At 36.9% G+C, this 19,682-nt stretch overlaps 1 protein-coding gene across 1 annotated transcript; it reads right to left on the reverse strand.

The window, feature by feature from the left end:
* Positions 1–4,235: 4,235 nt before the first annotated feature.
* KLHL41 (kelch like family member 41) lies at positions 4,236–18,077 on the reverse strand. Its single transcript, XM_020880814.2, has 6 exons — positions 16,875–18,077; positions 13,304–13,461; positions 13,073–13,180; positions 10,056–10,241; positions 7,664–7,810; positions 4,236–4,896 (listed from the first exon to the last, which is right to left on the reverse strand). Exons 1-6 carry the CDS (start codon positions 17,982–17,984, stop codon positions 4,785–4,787), a joined length of 1,821 nt encoding a protein of 606 aa, XP_020736473.1. The 5' UTR covers positions 17,985–18,077; the 3' UTR covers positions 4,236–4,784.
* Positions 18,078–19,682: the final 1,605 nt, after the last annotated feature.

Consider the following 19,682-nt stretch of genomic DNA (forward strand, 5'->3'; position numbering starts at 1 on the left):
GTGGGTGTAATTTACGTAGGGTAATCTGGGAAAGGCTCACTGAGGTGATATTTGAGTCAAGACATAAGGAGTTATCTGGGAGTAGAGAATTCTAGGCAGAAGAACCAGTAAATGCAAGTATTCCTGGCATGTTTGAAAATAACAAGGAATCTACTGTGGCTGGAGCAGAACAAGTGGAAGGTGGATGTTAGAAGTATATTAAAGGGTAAGACTGATAACAGTGTCAAATATATACTACCTCCTGGCTATCCTGAGATAAGAGGCCATTGGAGAGTTCCTAGTAAAGAAATAAAAACTCGTGTTTTCACTGGATCACTTTTGCTACTCTGTTTAGCTGATGAGAAAAAAAAAAAAACAAACCTGCAGTGGGGCAACTGTATAAGCAGGAAAATCCATTAAACGGTGATTGCAGTAATCCAGACAAGAAGTGACTTGGAGAGAGTAGTAGCAGTGGAGGTAGCAAGAAGTTGTCAGTTTTTTAATGTACTTTGAAGGCAGAAACAACACCACTTGCTCACTGATTGGATAATGAGGTATGAGAGAAAGGAGTTAAAGAGAGTTCTAAGTTCTTGTCCTGAGCCGCTAAAAGGATGCCATTGCCATTGACTGAGATTGGGAAGTCTATGAAAAGAGAAAGAGGGGTAGGAGAAGATCATGGGTTTGGTTTTAGTCATAGAGTTTGTGATACCTTTTAAACATCTAAGAAGAGATATCAAGCAGGCAATTCAATAAATGAATCTGGAGGTCATGGGAGTGGTCCAGGCCTTAGTTATGAATGTGTAAGGTGACCGCAGTTTTTAACGTGATGAAAGATGACAGAGTCGCAAAAATGTGATCAGAAGAGAGTGTGAATGGAGGAGAGGTCTGAGGATTGAAGTTCTGGTGCGCCAACGTGAAGTCAAGAAGAGGAAGAGCCAAATGCTGCTGATGGTTCAGGTAAGATGAGGACTGGGCAGTGTCCATTAAACTTAGTAACAAGCAAATCATTGTTAGCCTTGAAAAGGGTAGGTTTGGTGAAGTGGTGGCTATGAAAGCCTGACTGCTTCAAGAAAAAGTGGGAGGAGATAGTTTTCTTACAAATGAAAGCAAAGAAAGGGGGTTGTAGCTAAGGGGAAAGGAGACCCATCTTTTAAAAGCTTTTATTTATTTAAGAACTGTTTTTATTTATTTATTTTGGGGTCTTCACTGCTGTGAGGGCTTTTCTCTGGCTGTGGCGAGCAGGGAAATACCCTCTGGTTGCAGTGCCTGGGCTGCTGCTTGCTGTGGCTTCTCCGGTTGTGAGCTTCCCTGGTGGTTCAGACGGTAAAGCGTGTGCCTGCAATGTGGGAGACCCAGGTTCAGTCCCTGGGTCGGGAAGATCTCCTGGAGAAGGAAGTGGCAGCCCACTCCAGTACTCTTGCCTGGAAAATCCCATAGATGGAGGAGCCTAGTAGGCTACAGTCCATGGGGTTGCAAAGAGTCAGACACGACTGAGCGACTTCTCTCTCTCTCTTGTGGAGCACTAGGGCTCTAGGGCACACAGGCTTCAGTAGTTCTGGCCTACAGGCTTAGTTGCTCTGTGGCATGTGGGATCTTCCCAAACCAGGGATTGAACCTGTGTCTCCTGCACTGGTGGGTAGATTCTTTACCACTGAGCCACTAGGAAGCCCCCAAAGTAGACCAATCTTGACGTGGTCTGATCCCATACATTTTGAGGGGATAATGATTTTGTCTTATATTTATTTCATAACACAGTTACTAAGAGCCTACTGGGTGATAAACTCCCTAACCCTTATTCCAAGAATTATATATGTGTGCTTAGCAGAAAGCCATATTGTAACTACCCACAGGCTACTTGGTGGGGGTGCAGGTCATTGGCCATCTGAAACTTCATCTTCCAACTCTGTGACCCCCGAAATTCATTCTGTCCCAAAACAAGTTGTTAGCCAGAGTGCCTTGAAGGGTCTTCCCAGTGCACCAGGCCTGAGCACTTGTCTCATGCATCCAACCTGGGCTGGTGATCTGTTTCACCCTAGATATACATGTTTCGATGCTATTCTTTTGAAACATCCCGCCCTTGCCTTCTCCCACAGAGTCCACAAGTCTGTTCTATACATCTGAGTCTCTTTTTTCTTTTTTTGCATATAAGGTTATCGTTACCATCTTTCTAAATTCCATATATATGTGTTAGTATACTGTAATGGTCTTTATCTTTCTGGCTTACTTCGCTCTGTATAATGGGTTCCAGTTTCACCCATCTCATTAGAACTGATTCAAATGAATTCTTTTTGATGGCTGAGTAATATTCCATGGTGTATATGTACCACAGCTTCCTCATCCATTCGTCTGCTGATGGGCATCTAGGTTGCTTCCATGACCTGGCTATTATAAACAGTGCTGCGATGAACATTGGGGTCAGAGTGCCTTGAATCTTAAGCATAGCTTTAGAACATGTGACCTGGACGTGTTTTGGTCCATTGATATTTAGTTTAGGCTTAGTTGAAGTAATTGTTTAAAATATCCAATTACTGTGCATGATTTGAGTTCCAAAATGTGAACTTCACAGAACCTTCTTTGAAAAACAGAATCAGAATTGAAAGCAAATGAAAGATGTCTCCTTGTAACCAATCTCCCTCATTTTGAATTTCCTCATGATATTCATTTGTGTTTGCTGAAATCCTGTTTTAAGTGCTTGTTATCCACATTCATGAGTGTGTTTTATTTCCCAAGCAAATGATTACAGGAACTAAACCCCCAAGTAGGTTGAAATATCTTACTATCCAACTTTTAGAATTACATGACTAAGCTGATGAGGGCTATAAGTGGTTTCCTCTGGATATAAATTAAAACCTAGTTTTTGTATAATTAATATATTCATACATGGAAATCTTGATTAAATGACCCTCACGTACCTTTTACTTACTGTTACACATAATCTGACTTCTCATGTACCACATCTTTTACTTCCCTTTCTCTAGGCTGCCTGATGCAAATGGTTTTCTTTATGTCCTTATATTTCTGTTTGATGATTTTTCTATCTAAATAACTTTGGTTGTTATAAAGTGTCCCTTTTTTTGATTGAGATATATATTCCATAAAATCCAACTTTCTAAAGTATATAGTCAGTTTTTAGTGTACTCACAAGATTATGCAACCAACACCACTACCTAATTCTAGAACATTTATTTATTCTAGAACATCATCCCAAAGCATTAATCTCATGTCTACATAGGTCAGCACTCTCCCCCACAAAGTAACCACTATCATGCTTTTATAGTAAAGACTTTCCCTTAATAATTCTGTCACCCAAGTTTGCATCTCTAGACTTCATAATTCCCCACCCCTACCTTATTTTTCTCTACCTAATCTTTAAAAACATTCTTTTTTTGCATTTTAGTTTCTTTGACCACACCATGCAGCATTCGGGAAGATGCTCAACCAGAGAGCGAACCCCAGACCCCTGCATTGGAAGTGCAGAGTCCTAACCACTGGACTGCCAGCGAAGTCCCTCCTACCCCAGCTTTTAAGTCTGTCTTAACCTATTAGCATCTCTCCTTAACAATTTATCTGCTAAATGACCTGTAGTTTCCCACCTTTGGGATTTGCTGATTGTATACTCAGGGTGTGGTTCAATATAGAAAAGTACTCAAATACTTCAGAGATCCATAGTATGACTGAATTTTATTGAATGTTCCCATATTTATGATACAGAAAATAAAGCTATAGCTTTATTTTATAAATATGAACATTCATATTTTTATGCAGTTGCTTAACAATAATGGAATACTCCAAGTCAGGCCTCTCAGAAAATAACACATATAAGGCTAGAAGTCAAGCGATGATTAGTTCATGACTTGCAGACAGTAGAATGTAATGGTTTTGGACAGACTGAGATGTCATCTTACTGTGTATGGTAAGAACAAACAACTTGAATGTAGGGTTTTACATCTAAGAAAATAGAATAATACAGTCATCCATCTATCTGAAATTTGCAAATAGGTAGCTCCAAAGCATAGATAAAACTCAAAGCAATGAATACACACCCTTCTCCATACCACCCGCTGGCCCCAAATTCTGCCCCAGCAGTTAAGGAATCAATCCTTTTCCTAAGATTGCCTCCCAACCCTTCTACTACAGATTCTGCAGTTAAGGACTTGAAGACTGTGATTTACTGGTTTTAAATTTAAAATTTTTAAATTTGATTTAAATCACAAAAAATATACCAGTGTTGCAAAAAGAAAGGGAAGAAAGACAACTTGAATTTGACTATTTTTACTTAGAGACTTTTCCCTTTCAAATGAAATCCATTTATTATACTCTTTTGACAGCATTTCCAAAGTTTTCTCACAGCATATAATCTTTAATATATTGCACAGAGTTCTTGTTATATCTTGAAGCATGAGGAAAGGTTTTTGCTATTTAAAAATTTTTTTAAATGTAAATGTACATATTTCATTCTCCAGTTTCATTTGTAATAGAAAAAGGAGTGTAAAAGCACCTTAACAATGCAAATGAAAGGATTAATAAACTCAAATTTAGGAAGCTCCTTTATAATTGATTGAGACAGATTAACAAGAGAAATAATCTGTTCAATTTAATATTTATTATTTTTTTAAGCTCTGATTGTTACATTGAAGATTCAATAACTTTGAGGTTTTGATGCCCACTGCTAATCTCTTGGACAATAACACAGAAGATAATTTCTACATGGAATCTCTGTATAGGCTTTTTAAAAACAATAAATTAAGGCCGTATTACCCAAACAGACCACCTCCCTATCTATTATGTTTTTTTCACCTTCTTGTTTATAGCTTAGACAGTTTGAAGAGATTTAACCGTGTTGCTAGGCAACTAGCTCCTGAAGCATAACGTATTTCCTTCAGCATCCCAGCCCATTCTTTTTTATCATCTTCATACCTGATGGAGAAAAAGAACATTATAAGTTGTTTTAAAGCAGACAGTCCTATAGATCTGGTATTAAATATTTCTCTGAGAAAACCCTATTTGATCTCACCCAGAGGAGGGTGCACCTGACTCATAGACTAAGACTTGAATTCCTCCAAAAATGTGCATTCTCTGAGCATATACCCAAATTATTGCCATGGTATTTAATCTGGATACTTAGGCAGTTAAACCTTCTCGGGGGATCAAAGACTGTCCAGGGATGATGAGTTAACAGGCAATTAATCCTTCACCTTTGGACTGCTAAAGATGGCTGGTCCCCATGAGTCAAGGTCAGCAAAGAGTAAGAACTGGGAAAAGCAGAGACAGTTGAGTCACCTTGATTCTGATTTCAGCTGTACCCATACACCAGTGCGATGCATGGCCCTGGACACCAGGGGTCACTGTAAGAAACCATTGTTCTTCCCCTTTGCTGTCCTGTGTGAGTACTTGACCTGAGTAAGAACTGGTCACCCTCTCTGAATATTCAGGGTCATGAAGACACAGACAACTTGATCCCTTTGAGACCTGTGTGCTTTTCCTTTGCCTGGTGCCTGGTGCCTGAAATGCCATCTCTGCATGAGAAATTCCTCAACACTGCCTTCTCTAAAGCCTTTCTCGCCTTCCTGGAGAAGAGTTTGTTTTGTCTTCATTTCTCACGGTTTTCTTTGTATGGTATCCATTGATGATAACAATTATCATCCTATTTTAATATTTTTATATTTATGTCCTCAACAAACTCAAAGTTACATGTATTTTATTCACTTTTAGTATCTTCCCTTCTCCAGAAGCTATCAATACTTGGCACATAGGAAATACCCCCAAATCATTCTATGATGAGTGAATGAGATTTAAAATAATTTAAAAATTAGCTGATGCCTATATTAGAGTCAAGAATCATTGACTATTCTTGTTTTCCAAACAAGAATTATTATCCCTGTTTTTCAAAAACCCTAACATTTCCAGCCCTCCATTATTTCATCCTTTTTTTCTGCTGCTTCCAGTGTTTACCCATCTCACCCTCTTGCTGAGTCTTTCCTCCCTGGGAATCTCCAGTTTCTTTATCTTCTTCCCTCTTTTTTGAAGGGAAAATGATAATAGTTAACTTCTTTTTATAGTCACTTTCTCTTGCCCTCTACACAGCTAGTTACTGTTACAATAACATAGGGAAATGATGTCTGATGCACAAAATAATTGTTTGGTTAAGCTGCCAGCCTTTGAGCCTTCCAGTTCACCAGCTGGGAATAAGGCATGTACTGGTTCAGGTACAGAACAAATATTATCCATTTTTCTCTCTTAGGCTCAGTGGTGTGCCTCCATTGATCACTCCTCCAAAGCTGTACTTATAAATTTAAATTGGCAAGCAAATCTAAAGCATAAATTTGGCAGTTTCTGGATGAGTATAGCCAAAGCTATGGTTTTTCCAGTAGTCATGTATGGACGTGAGAGTTGGCTCTCACCAAAGAAGGCTCAGCACCAAAAAATTGATGCTTTCGAACTGTGGTGTTGGAGAAGACTCTTGAGAGTCCCTTGGACTGCAAGGTGATCAAACCAGTCAACCCTAAAGGAAATCAACCCTGAGTATTCTTTGGAAGGACTGATGCTGAAGCTGAAGCTCCAATACTTTGACCACCTGATGAGAAGAGATGATTCATTTGAAAAGACCCTGATGTTGGGAAACGGGAGGAGGAGAAAAGGATGGCAGAGGATGAGATGGTTAGTTAGCATAACCAACTCAATGGACATGAATTTGAGCAAACTCTGGAAGATAGTGATGGACAGGGAATCCTGGAGTGCTGCAGTCCATGGGGTCACAAAGAGTTGGACGTGACTTAAGAGACTGAACAACCACAAAATATATCGTGAACTCATGCTCGCCTCAGGCAATTGATATCTACCACCTATAGACTTAGATCAGCAAGCATGATGCCTAGGCTGAAGACCACACATGGGGGGGACCTGATAGTGACCAGACATCTACATACTGTATGCCCTGCCTCAACTGTGTTACCATGTGACTCTCTTTTATGATACAAGTTACACTTCTGCTCCCAAGACCTTGGGATACACTGGTCTCTATATGCTATTCACTGCTTTAGAAACTATGGTAAAATACACACACACACACCTTCTTTATAAATACATTCATTTTAAGTTTAACTGTAAAATAGTTCAGTTGAGTAACAACTATAAGTGTCATACTTGGGAGACCTGCCTAGCACATATCTCAGAGGTCAAGTGGATTGCTACTTTTCACTTCTCTTTTAAAAAGCTTTTATAACTGAACACTCTGAAACTTGGAAACATATTTAAATTAGATTCTAAATAGAATTAATGAATCATGGAAAACTCAAGAGGTTAAATGTTTCTCCCGAGCCCTGTTCTCTTAGGAAACAAAGTACCCTGTGGGAGGAAGGTAAATGGTTTGGAAGCCTTTACTCTACGGGATACCTACAGCATTCATTACACTTTTAAAACTGGAAGGGAGCTTAAAGGATGAGTTGTCCAACTCTTAATTACTGAATAAGACATAGGCCCCAGTAAGTTCTTTCCCAAGCTCACAGCTAATTAGAAGCAGTACTTGATTAAGTAAGTGGCAATGTGAAAAAGTTCAATAGGTTCAAAGAGTGTTTACCACCAAAAAGTAGTGTACATTTTCGGAAACTCTGGCTTCCTATGTACTTCAAAACTGTTTTATCTTACTTAATATTTAGTTTGGAAAACTGGAGTGATCAAAACTTACTTCCATATGTCATTGACTTCAGTGGGTGCAAATTCTTTAGATTCCAGCTGAATCATGGCAAAACCACCGATGGCATACAGGGATCCAGCCAAGCTGACCAAACTGATGGAACTTCTTTCTTGGGGAAATTCAGTCATTACTTCCCATCTGGGAATCATTGAAGATATAGTTAATGTAAAACTTAAAAAATGCCAAATGTATTTACTGAATAGTTATAAAAAATTAATAATGAAAAATTTTGAGTAGCACAGGCACCCAAAATTAGAAGATTAAATTTGCTACTGGAAAATATGTAAATATTCCTTTATTTGAAAGATCTAACCAGATGAGATTTTAAGGCCCTCACTATATCAATCCAAAAATACTTCACCTTCATCAGCTAGCACCTTCAGCAGTCATCAAACTGTGTGCCATAAACAGTGGAGTATTGGGGGTCAATTCCAGGGTTCCTAGGCCCTACTGTGTGGGGTTTCATTTGAATGCTAATACAAATTGTAAAAACCTTTGAGCTCCATAGTGTCTCAAGAAATCTCCAAACCCTTTTTAATAAAGCATGTGATAAGGATAGTTTTGGGCTCCCCAAGTTACACTAGTGGTAAAGAATCCACCTGCCAATGCAGGAGACACAGGACACACAAGTTCTATCCCTGGGTCAGGAAGAGTCCCCTGGAGGAGGAAGTGGCAACCCACTGCAGTATTCTTTCCTGGAAAATTCGATGGACAGAGGAGCATGGTGGGCTATAGTCCGTGGAGACACAGAGAGTTGGACACGACTGAGCACATATGAGGACAGTTAACAAACTAGGGTTGGAAATTTTCTTTTTAATAATTTATCCTTCATCCTTTTAAATAAAGGATTTATGGCAACTTTTTAATGTTAATGGCTGTATGAAATAGGACCACTAAAGATAAAATCAATTAAATTAGTTGGAAGTATCAAGAGTCTAGAATGAGTTAGTCATTTTGGTAGCTCTCCTCCAGTACTCTGGCATTAAAAGTAGACCTCATAGTTTTTCTCTAAATATATCATCTGTTTAACTATAAAAAATAATATATGTACATTGTAGAAAATCTGGAGAAACAAGTTATAGAAGAAAACAACTATCACCCATGATCCTATCCTTCAAATATAATCATAAGCAAAACTTGCTATATTTGTCATTTAAAAATGTATATAAATTTAAATATCCATCTATACATATGTACAAAACTAATAATAGAGTATTTACAGTTTTCTGTGCTACTGCTTTAACTTCTTATGAGTGTTTACCCACATTATATAATCTTCAAAAACATGATTTTTAATGATCATAAAAATCCAATTCCATAAAACTTCCTTGTAATTTTCAGATTAACTAAAGTCTATTTTGAACTGTGGTGTAGGAGAAGACTCTTGAGAGTCCCTTGGACTGCAAGGAGATCCAACCAGTCCATCCTAAAGGAGATCAGTCCTGAGTGTTCACTGGAAGGACTGATGTTGAAGCTGAAACTCCAATACCTTGGCCACCTGATATGAAGAGCTGACTCGTCTGAAAAGACCCTGATACTGGGAAAGATTGAAGGTTGGGGGAGAAGGGGACGACAGAGGATGAGATGGTTGGATGGCATCACCAACTCAATGGGCATGAGCTTGAGTAGACTGCGGGAGTTGCTGATGGACAGGGAGGCCTGGGGTGCTGCAGTCCATGGGGTCACAAAGAGTCCAACATGACTGAGTGACTGAACTGAACTGAACTGAAAGTCTATTTCGTAATCAGGCATACTTGGTTCCTTAAAAAAGTAATAATAGTGTTCTAATTTTTTCTTTATTGCTAAACTAGGAGCATAAAAACTATATACTCATCTAGATATATGAGCTCAAAAACTTGAAAAGGACTAATTCTGTATAAAGAATATCTGTCATGTATCTTCACATTAACTTTAAGCCAATACAATCTTAAAAGTGAAAAAAAAGAGAAAATTATAAAGAACACAAAAGAATCAAACATCTGAAGCATTCATCCTTTATAAATATCATAAACTAAGTGGAGGTCTTTTAATATTTAAAGAAACTACACATTTCAAATCAAATAACCTTATAGAGAGATGTATATCCACTACTGTGTATATAATTATTCAGAAGTATTACCTTTGCAAGGCTAAATTCACAAAATTAGTAACAAGTGAGGGCAAATTGATTACTCCAACATTAACTTGAGGGTCATATGTTCCAAATTACAAACACACATAATGCATCAAAATGTTAGGTGTTTCATACTCATAACACCAAAAGAAACACAAACGAAGATACTTCCTCTTCAGTCCTTGCCTCCCTGCCCTCCTCTCCCCTTATCCAAATTAGAAATCGAAACATACAGTGATTCATATTCCATAGTAAGAGGTAACAGCTTACTTATTGGTGTTGAGGTCAAAAGCTTCAACTGAAGCTGAAAGACCATCTTCGGTGACGCCTCCAGCAATCACAATTTTGCCTTTATGGACTGCCACTCCAAACATGGAACGAGGGATTTTCATTGGAGCCAGATCTTTCCAATCTCCTTTTTTGGGGTTGTAGATAAACACTCTGTTTGTACACTTTCTGTAAACAAAACACAACAAAATGGTCCTTTAAGAATTTTCCTTTTTTGAAAGAAACTTCACTAATCACTTAGCTTTGGTTCTCATTTGAAATATGTAATATAGTGAGGATCAGAAAAATTCTTAATCTGAACATATGTCACCAAGCAAAGGACAATAATAAATATGAGAACCAAAACTATTTTATAACAATTATACTACTGGAAGGTAGCATCCTTTACTTTCGGCAATTGCCTAGAGGCCCAGGAAGCATAGATTTTAATCCTATCTGCTACTAAGTTAAATGGAAAACATGAATAGAGTTAACAAAATTCATAAATTCTTTATTGTGCCTCTGTTACAAAAATGTTTATTCATTTCATTATCTGAATATCCTAAGAATGAATCAGTTAACTTAAAAAATACTTAGGTGTGAATGTACCTATTTTCAATGCAACTGTAATTTGATGATTCGTTACATTTTTAGTCTATCACTAATATACCAATGCATTTTAAGAAATCTGGGACTAAAGATTAGACAACAATCTGCACTGATGAGTAACGAGAACAATTTTACATGCTAAATCCTACCAGGAAAACCTGGACCCATCTGAATTATCTTTCTTAGGTTCTTACGATTCCATAATTTACTGATGGGAGTTTGAATTTCAACTAACAATTAACTGGATATATCTGGTAAAGCCAAAAGCAACAAAACAAAACCTCAACTTTTGGTGAGGACACTTTTTTTCACTGGTTTTATAAAAGACCAGATTTCTGGAGTAGAAGCATTTCCTGTAATATATGACTATGAGTATTATCTTAAAACTTAATAAGAACACGATCCAAGATCATGTTCTTCAAATTCAGTGGCAAAAACTAGTATAATTCAGTGCTTGCTTTTAGATAATGACTCATTTCAAAGTCCTTGACTCTGGCATTTGTCAAGCAATTCTGTCTTGGTTAATCATATTCTCAAGATGAATATATTCTTACTGACAAGACCATATGCTTCTTACTGACATATCAATTTCCTAGTTACTAATACTACTTGAAGGAAACAATTTAAATTATTTGGCAGGGTCACTATGTTTCCAAAGTCAAAACACTGCTTAACACAGATTTTCCATTCCATTTACTGAGGAAAAATGCGCCCAATAAGATTTAGCACTGAGTGTGTTTATAATATGGCCTTCCTTTAAATGTTTATTTAATGGGAATATCTGGCATTAAGGAGGATATCAAGATTTCAGAATATGTTATCATTGAATATAGATTATATAAAAACTCATTGCTTTTTAAACTCACATATTCTATAATATATGTCCTTTTAATTGAATAATAACCATTAATTATTAACTCCAGAATACAGAGTTCTTTAATTCTAGCACATTTCCATATTTTACTCTCCTTTCCTGCTTTGTCCTTAAATTCTTTTTTGCCACTCTCTTTTTTAATTAAAGGATAACTGCTTTACAGAATTTTGCTGTTTTCTGTCAAATGCCAACAAGAATCAGCCATAGGTACACCCATGTCCCCCTCCTCCTGGGCCTTCCCATCTCCCTCCCCACCCCACCCTTCTAGATTGTCACAGAATCCCTGTTTGAGTTCCCTGAGTCATAGAGCAAATTCTCATTGACTCTCTGTCTTACACATGGTATTGTAAGCTTCCATGTTAATCTCTCCATACATCACACCCTCTTCCTCCTCCCCTCCCCCTGCCGTGTCCACAGGTCTGTTCTCTGTTTCTCCACTTCTGCCCTGCAAAACCTAGAGCCTTTTATAGAGAGTAAAGTAAGTCAGAAAGAGAAATATAAATATCATATTCTGATGCATATATGTGGAATCTAGAAAGATGGTACTGATGAATTTATTAGCAGGGCAGCAATGGAAAATCAAACATAGAGAATAGTCCTTAAATTCTTAATTCTGGCTTCCTTTCCAGGACTGGACAACTCTTAACCTGGGCAAGTGATACAAACCAAATTAGGCGGAGTTTTCAGGGGCAGGAAATTTGTTATCATTATTGAAATCAAAAATTATCTTTTTACCAAACAGGCTACTGGCTTAACGGACTTCTGGAACACTCTGAACTCAGTTCTTCCATAAGAACTCTTTCCTAATTACCTATCCTTTGAGAAATACCTAAAAATCAAGTTATATGAAGCTTCATCCTCTTTTTCTCCTAAGAGACAGAGTGCTACTGAGTATTCCAGGTATATTTCTTCTGTTTGATCAGTGCCTGTTTGTGACCAGTTGTTAAATGTTTTGAATATCATCTGTCCAGGAATAAATATGTGAAACATTGTTGAGGAAAGAGCTTCCTGCTTTTCAGTCACCATGTTTTTCAGTTTCAAACTCATCTAAATTCTCTCTTATGAATGTAAAGTACAAAATCCATGACTTTCTTATATACTATTGTTTTAGTAGCTCTATTTTAAATGCTACATTAAAGAGATATGCTTAATTTTTATCTGTCAATACTTATGGCTAAATGCATAAAAAGTCAACTGGTTTTAATGTAGTAAAATATAAATTAGCCAAATAAAAGACTTGATTATGCTCCTAAATGCTGCTCTTCTATTATAAGAATGCTTATGATGGAGCTATTATGCTCATTCCTAGCAATATATTGGGCATATACAAACTGACTTCAGCAGTTTAATAATTTTATACAGTTTTCCTTCATAAGTCATTATTAATATCCTCCAATAACATTTCAAAAATTTATTTTTAAATTTTACTTCCAAGATGTTATGGGTGAGAACCAAGTATCATTCCAGTATAAACAGAAAGGAACCCTTGTAATAAAAAATCACCTGGATATAAACCATAAGATTTTAGCGTACTTACTTATCATCTGTCTTTCCTCCAAGACAATATATCATCCCCTTATGTGAAATCACACTATGGCCATAGACTTTGATAGGAAGCTTTTTAACTTCATTCCATTTGGCTGCCCTAAAATCAGAAGATGACAGAATTTATATGCTTTCAATATATTTCAGGTTCTAAAATTATGATTTTGTTATAGACACTCATATACCTGAATGCTTAGGAAATGAAAATGTCATGCCAACTTACACAGGATCATAGCATAATACTGTATCCAGAGAAGCCTCTGTTTGAAGGTCTTTGCCTGCAACTACATAGATTTTGTCATCTATCTCTCCCAGACCGAAGAGACACCTAGCTGAAGGCAGAGGTGGGAGTCCAACCCACTCAGATGCTACATTATCAAGCTGAAAGAAAAAAAATATGTGAGGAATTGTGAAGCTTGTTATAGGTGTACCAAAAAATATGCTATACTTTGTTGTTTAGAATTTATTGAGATAGTAGAAGATCTCATAAGTTTATAATTCAGAAAGGATCATATTTTACCTTTGAATTACCTGGAAAAATGAGAAAATCTACACGGTCTACCAAAATAGCTAAAAATAAAACCTGGAGAACTTGGGAAGAGGAAAGTGAGAATAAAATAGAACTGTGATATTTCTTGTCAAACTTTCTTCCCACATTATCTTGTTCAGGTTTGAACAAGGAATCAATAGTTTGAGGACATTGGGGAAATAGATTGTCACTGTAGGGAGGGTCACAGTGTGAGTGACCCCCCCGCAAGCTATATTTAACATGCTCCAAGCTGGCGCCCAGGACAGCTGGACCTGTCGCTCAGTTCACAGACAACTGGGACATTAGATAGTATCTTTTATTCTTTCCTTAAACATTTTTAAGTTCTCCATGCTTCACTTTATTACTTCAGATACAGGCAGGTGTTACAGCCTATAACCTCCCAGGTTTTGGTAGAAGTCATTTAAAATGCTTTTTTTCCTTCCCTCCCACTCTTTCTCTCTTTCTGATTTAAATTAGAAAGGAATTCTGCTTGTTTTTGCTATTGCCAATTCTTCGAGCCTAAGACAGCCTCCAAGAGCCCATGCTCTGGGATAAGTGATCGATTCTGACATGGCTGGCATCAGCGTTAGCACTTACTATTGGTAATTTAAGATTTTCCACTCTGCATTTTAGGACACCAGGGCATAAGAAAGCTGCTTTCTGAGGGAGTGCAGGCAGAGATTTGTTGTCTTCTCTAGTGCTATTTCTATGTAGCAGAAGAAAAAGGAAAAAACCCCAGAATAACTGGATACCAAGAAGAGATGCAGATATTCAAGTCTGTGGTATATCCAGATGGTCATCATTAATGTATTCATTTTTGAAAAAAAATCCTTTATCAAGAAACCAGTAGGTAGTATAGAAGCAATAATAATGACAATTATTGACTTTTTGGGATTCCCTGGTGGCTCACTGGCAAAGAATCCATCTGCCAATGTAGAAGACGCGGATTCAATCCCTGGTTGGGAAGATCACTTGGAGAAGGAAATGGCAACCCACTCCAATATTCTTGCCTGAGAAATCCCATGGACAGAGGAGCCTGGCGGGCTACAGTTCATGGGGTCACAAAAGAGTTAGACGTAACTGAGTGACTAAACAACAACAAAGGAATTTTTACTCTGTGATAGGCTTCATACTAGGTGCTTTACACAGGTAATCTAACTTAGTCCTCTCATTTGTAATCTCTGATTTAGAGATAAGAAAACAGGCACAGAAAGGTTAAACAATTGGCCCAAGCTCACAGAGCTTTTAAGTGATACTCAATGCAAACTATATAAATTCATAGGTTTTTTTTTTCTTGTTTTTAATGGGAGCAGCAGCCATCATAATCCCAAATCAGAGGGTTTACTGCCCACACTACCCAATACTGTCTACCTTCCCATACTGATAGGGCACTTCCTACAGTGGACTGCCTGCCAGGTGTTTTTACAGACGAACTGTCAAGCTATTTAACCTCTCTGGCTTCAGTCTTCTCATCCCTAAAATTAGAGTTTGGACTCAGAATACTTAAGATGTGGCGCTGTTCAAAGATTTGATGAAACTGTTAATTCTATGGGAAAAAACCCTCTCTTATCTAGGTAAAAAATATTATCATAACCTAATTCTAGTATACAATCAAAGGTCATGTGAATCCTGACTTAATACATTTTAAACAGAGGTGACAAAGCAGAAAATACAAAACCTGAAATTCTCACACATTTTCTTGTGAGTCATAATCCTCTCTCAGAGTCAGGTGTTTTTAATCCCGGCTCACTATTTTATCCATGTCTCACTATTTGTGCCTTTTAAAGGAGCAAGGCATAGGAAATGATAGGGAGTTGACCTTTTCAACTTTGAATAACTGTTTTTGTAGCTATAAGGAACATCAAACATGCTTCTTGAACCAGAAATGTGAGGCTATGTCAATAAAAGCAAGGGTAGCAATAGGATAGAAGGGACTAAAGATAAGGCTAGAAGTATTCTTTGGATCTATGATTTCCAGGTTATTTGTCTGTATTTTGATGTCATTTTTACTTCCTAGATATATTATTGTCTTTTCAATTGAATTTACCCTTTCTGAAATTTATCTGAATTTAAAACTAGCTCTTAGGAAGTTTTCTGGCCCACATTCAAATACTTATGATTACAGCATCTATTGTTATTTTTATATTTTACAGTTAACATCCTTTAATGGAATTTGGAAAATTAAGAAGCATGATTGACAGGTATTACTACATTTTTTTGAGATTAGTAGAAGCTGGTTAAAGAGTGTATTTTATAAACCCACAGTATGTCACACAGTTTGAAGCGCTGTGACTGTGGTGTGACATTCTATACTTACTTATCTTTGGCCTTTCAAATTCAAGGCCCATAAACTACAGGCTATGAGTAGCCATGACCTAAACAAACCCTTTTGAACTATCTGTAAGCTACAAAGTACTGGTATTGGTATTAAAGATAAAGTCACTGATTCCTTCATAAACTGGTAAAGTATAATGTGTTGGTAACATGAAACTAATTCCTTTCAAACAAACTAGAGAGCTTGTTTAGGTGGATCTCTCTTCTTGGAAACTTCTATGGTTTCATAAAACAGATTAAGTTGCAATAATGTCTAAGTACAACTCTGATCCAAATAAATTTAATCATTTATCATAAATAAAAATTTCTAAATACAATTGATCGATTCAAACTAGTAACGTTTGTGTAGATAGTTATTTCCTCAAAGGTAATCCAAAGCGTGTAAAATACTTATACAAGTTCTTTTCACTTTCAATAAAATTGTATTTTAGGCAGTAACCATAAATAAGAGATGAAATACTACCTCTGAGAATTTCAAATCAAGCAAACTTGGAAAAAGGTAGAAAATTTGATCAATTATAACTTTTTGTAAAGTGTAAAGTACTTTATTTTGGAAAATACCTATTTTTCAGAAAAAGGATACAAGATTAAATTTTGTTTTTACTAAAATACTGGGCTTTAAAGGATTACAGTCACAATCAACTATAAACATGACATTTTAGGTAAAAGAGCATAAAGAAAATCATGGGCCATCACTTATACATGAATTAGAACCTCATTCTTCATGAAAATATTTATTAAATATTAATAAGCAGTTAACTGATCTAAATATTGGTCAGTACTCTAATGAAAATGCAAGAGACTGGAATAGGACATCAAGCATTGATAGAATACAATACAAGCAGCCTAAGTAATTCACAATCAGCTAACTAGATGGTGACTAACATACTTTCCTTTATGTCTCTACATATGTGAGAATAGCCTTTCTTACCTGGAAGAAGTAGGACTGTAGAGGTTGATCTTTATTTTCTTCATCCACATACAGTCCTCCTACCACATACACCTGATTTTGTTGGGTAACGATGCTGGAATGATTTCTGGGGATCTGCTCAGCCAGCGCAGTAAGGTAGCATTCATTTTCCGTGGGATCATAAGCCACAGCAGCTGTGTCATTAACCAAGAGGATGAGGTCCTTGACAAACATTCCATGCCTGGGAATATCATTCAGGTAACCAGGAAGTAAATCTTCATCACCAACATCACCATTCACCTCACTAGCCCCAGCCTTCTCTGTGTTTTTGCTAGGTTCTGGGAGTTTGCCTGCAAAGGCATCTTTGAGAACTTTGATTTTTTTCTGGAGTTCTGGGTTGCTTTTGATTATATCATCTTTTTCAACATGATCTTTAAAATATTTTTCTGTCATAAGGCGAAAACGAATACAATCAAACACTTCGCTAAGGTTTTTAACCCTATTTTCTTTGTCTGTTCGCACCCATTTCATCACTGCCTCAAATACTGCTTCTTCCTTTTCTACATTTAGGCTGTCATTGGAAATGACTGAGATCAGCTCCTGCGGAGACAGTTGCATGAAGTCCTCTTCCTTACAAATCTGTACAAAGCGATCAGACACAAATTCACGGGCAGAGATGGCAAGTCTCGGGCAGTCAAGAAGAAGTCCTAATCTTAGAATAGCTAGACAGTTACCAGGAGCAAGTCTTTTCTGAAGATAAGAAACGCAGACAGTGAACACGGAGGGGATCTGAAAGCGGCTGGCCAATGCAAAAATATCTTGCACGTTTCCGTCGTTGAGATCAATACTGGCAGAGTATAGGTACTTAATGATTAAATCCAGTACAGCAGGATCCACATTATCTAGTACTACCTCCTTTTTTTTCGCCTCGTCAATTTCAGATAAAAAATACTCACGGAAGTAAGGACTACAAGCTGACAGAATCAATCTGTGGCAAGGAAGACTTTTGTCACCTGCTTTTAGGGTGCAATCGATGAATTTTTTCTCATCCAGGAGATCTTTTAGACCATCCTGAAGAAGGGTGGATTGGTAAAGCCGCAGTTCCTCTGCGAGTTCCCGCTGGGAATCCATTTTGTGAGTAACCTGGGTAAGGAAGGGGACACTAAGGCCTTAGCTCCTCACAGCACACAGGTCTAGCAGTAAAAAGGCAGATCAGTGTGCTCTGCCCAGCTTGAAGCCTTTGCAATTTAATCCCACCAGCTAAATATAGATACCAACGCTAACAAGGGGAATGCAGGAGAGCTAGCTTGGAAGAAGAGTTGCTCTTGCAGCTGTCAGAGATTGAAAGGAACAACTGGAACTTTTAATCACTAAGGAAACAGCTAAGAAACAAGAGGTTTAAATGAAGTGGAAAGCTTTAAAATACATGAAGCATTAGAAAATAGGCTAATAAAGGATACCACGAGAAAATGTTCATTGAACTAACAGAAAACTGAATCATAAAAATGAGTCAGTCCGCTAAAACTGGTCTGGTGGCAAGCTACTTGGCTATCTGAATTAATGATGCAAAGGTCAAGAATATTGAGGTGAGTTTATTTGAATATTCATAAGCAATACCCTCTTTCCAATAACTGTTATAAATGTTTATTTTCTACTTAAAACAGGATATATAATATTCTTTGAGAAGTAGGAAACTGAAAGACTGTTACTTAGGTAGATATTTTTTTGGAAAAATCCTTTAAAATAATAATACCCCCCCCAAACATCATGACTAAATTAAATGGAAACTGCTAACTTCCTAAGACATCCTAAATTATCGTTATTCTTAAGTGGAAAAACTGTAATTAGTATTGAATTAAATTATCAAATTACTTGTTCACACTCTGCCTTGCTCTACAAAGGATTTGATGTGGCAAATAACAATAAAACCAGGAAAAAAAGTTAAAAGTTGACACTAGGGAAAGAAAAATCCCACAACATATACAATATGATTAATAAAGATATTCTGTGGTTTTAAGTGTTGATCTTTCATTAAACAAAAATTTTAAAAAATGGAACAGATGTAACCCTATCAGAACAATGTAATCAACAGAACGAAGCAAAATCAGGACGAAGTGCTACAACCCTGGTATTATTTGAAAAACAGGCTTTATACATGAAAAAAAAAAGAATATACAACTAGAACATAATTTAAGTTGTTGACTATAATAGAACACACCATATTAAGTATGGGATGCATAAGGCGTGACTTGAAAAAAACTGATCCTTTGTTTATATACAAATAGCATCATATACTTCTTCATGAAATATTTTATTATAAAATTATGTTATCACATTATAAAAAACTCAGTCGGGCTGTAAATATACTGTACTTTCAAAGATTGGTATTCTTCAACATGCTCAAAAGAACATCAGCTCCATAAACACAGGGATTTGGGGAGGTTTGTTTTGTTCAATGCTATAACCACACGACCTCACGAGTGCTCCATAAATATTTGTTGAAGGAATGAATGAATGTCCTTAGATAAGGGAAATATATATTTTTAAATTTCAAGGTCTCCATCCATGACTAAAGGTTTTTTCCTCTTATTTTACATCACGGTGAAGTCAATGGTACTGTCAGCTGCTAAAACAACAGCTGAGAGAAGAGTTCGTTGACTCTTTTTCCATTTATAGATGCCACTAAAGGTTTTAACACACTAGAAAAAGCTAACAGCTGCTCTGTTTAAACAATAAATGACTCATTTCTCTCTACACGTAACACCTAACATTTGAAAAGATTAATGAGTCAGATGCAAGCACCATGATATGACATTTGAGATTATTACT

The sequence above is a fragment of the Odocoileus virginianus genome, chromosome 13 (assembly GCF_023699985.2).
Source record: "Odocoileus virginianus isolate 20LAN1187 ecotype Illinois chromosome 13, Ovbor_1.2, whole genome shotgun sequence".
NCBI lineage: Eukaryota > Metazoa > Chordata > Mammalia > Artiodactyla > Cervidae > Odocoileus > Odocoileus virginianus.

Coding starts and splice junctions, on each gene's coding strand:
- KLHL41 (XM_020880814.2), bottom strand. CDS start 17,984: ATGGATTCCCAGCGGGAACTCGCAGAGGAACTGCGGCTTTACCAATCC. Junction 10,242..13,072: donor GGAGGAAAGACAGATGATAA/GTAAGTACGCTA, acceptor TTTTGTTTACAG/AAAGTGTACAAACAGAGTGT. Junction 7,811..10,055: donor TTTGACCTCAACACCAATAA/GTAAGCTGTTAC, acceptor AATGATTCCCAG/ATGGGAAGTAATGACTGAAT.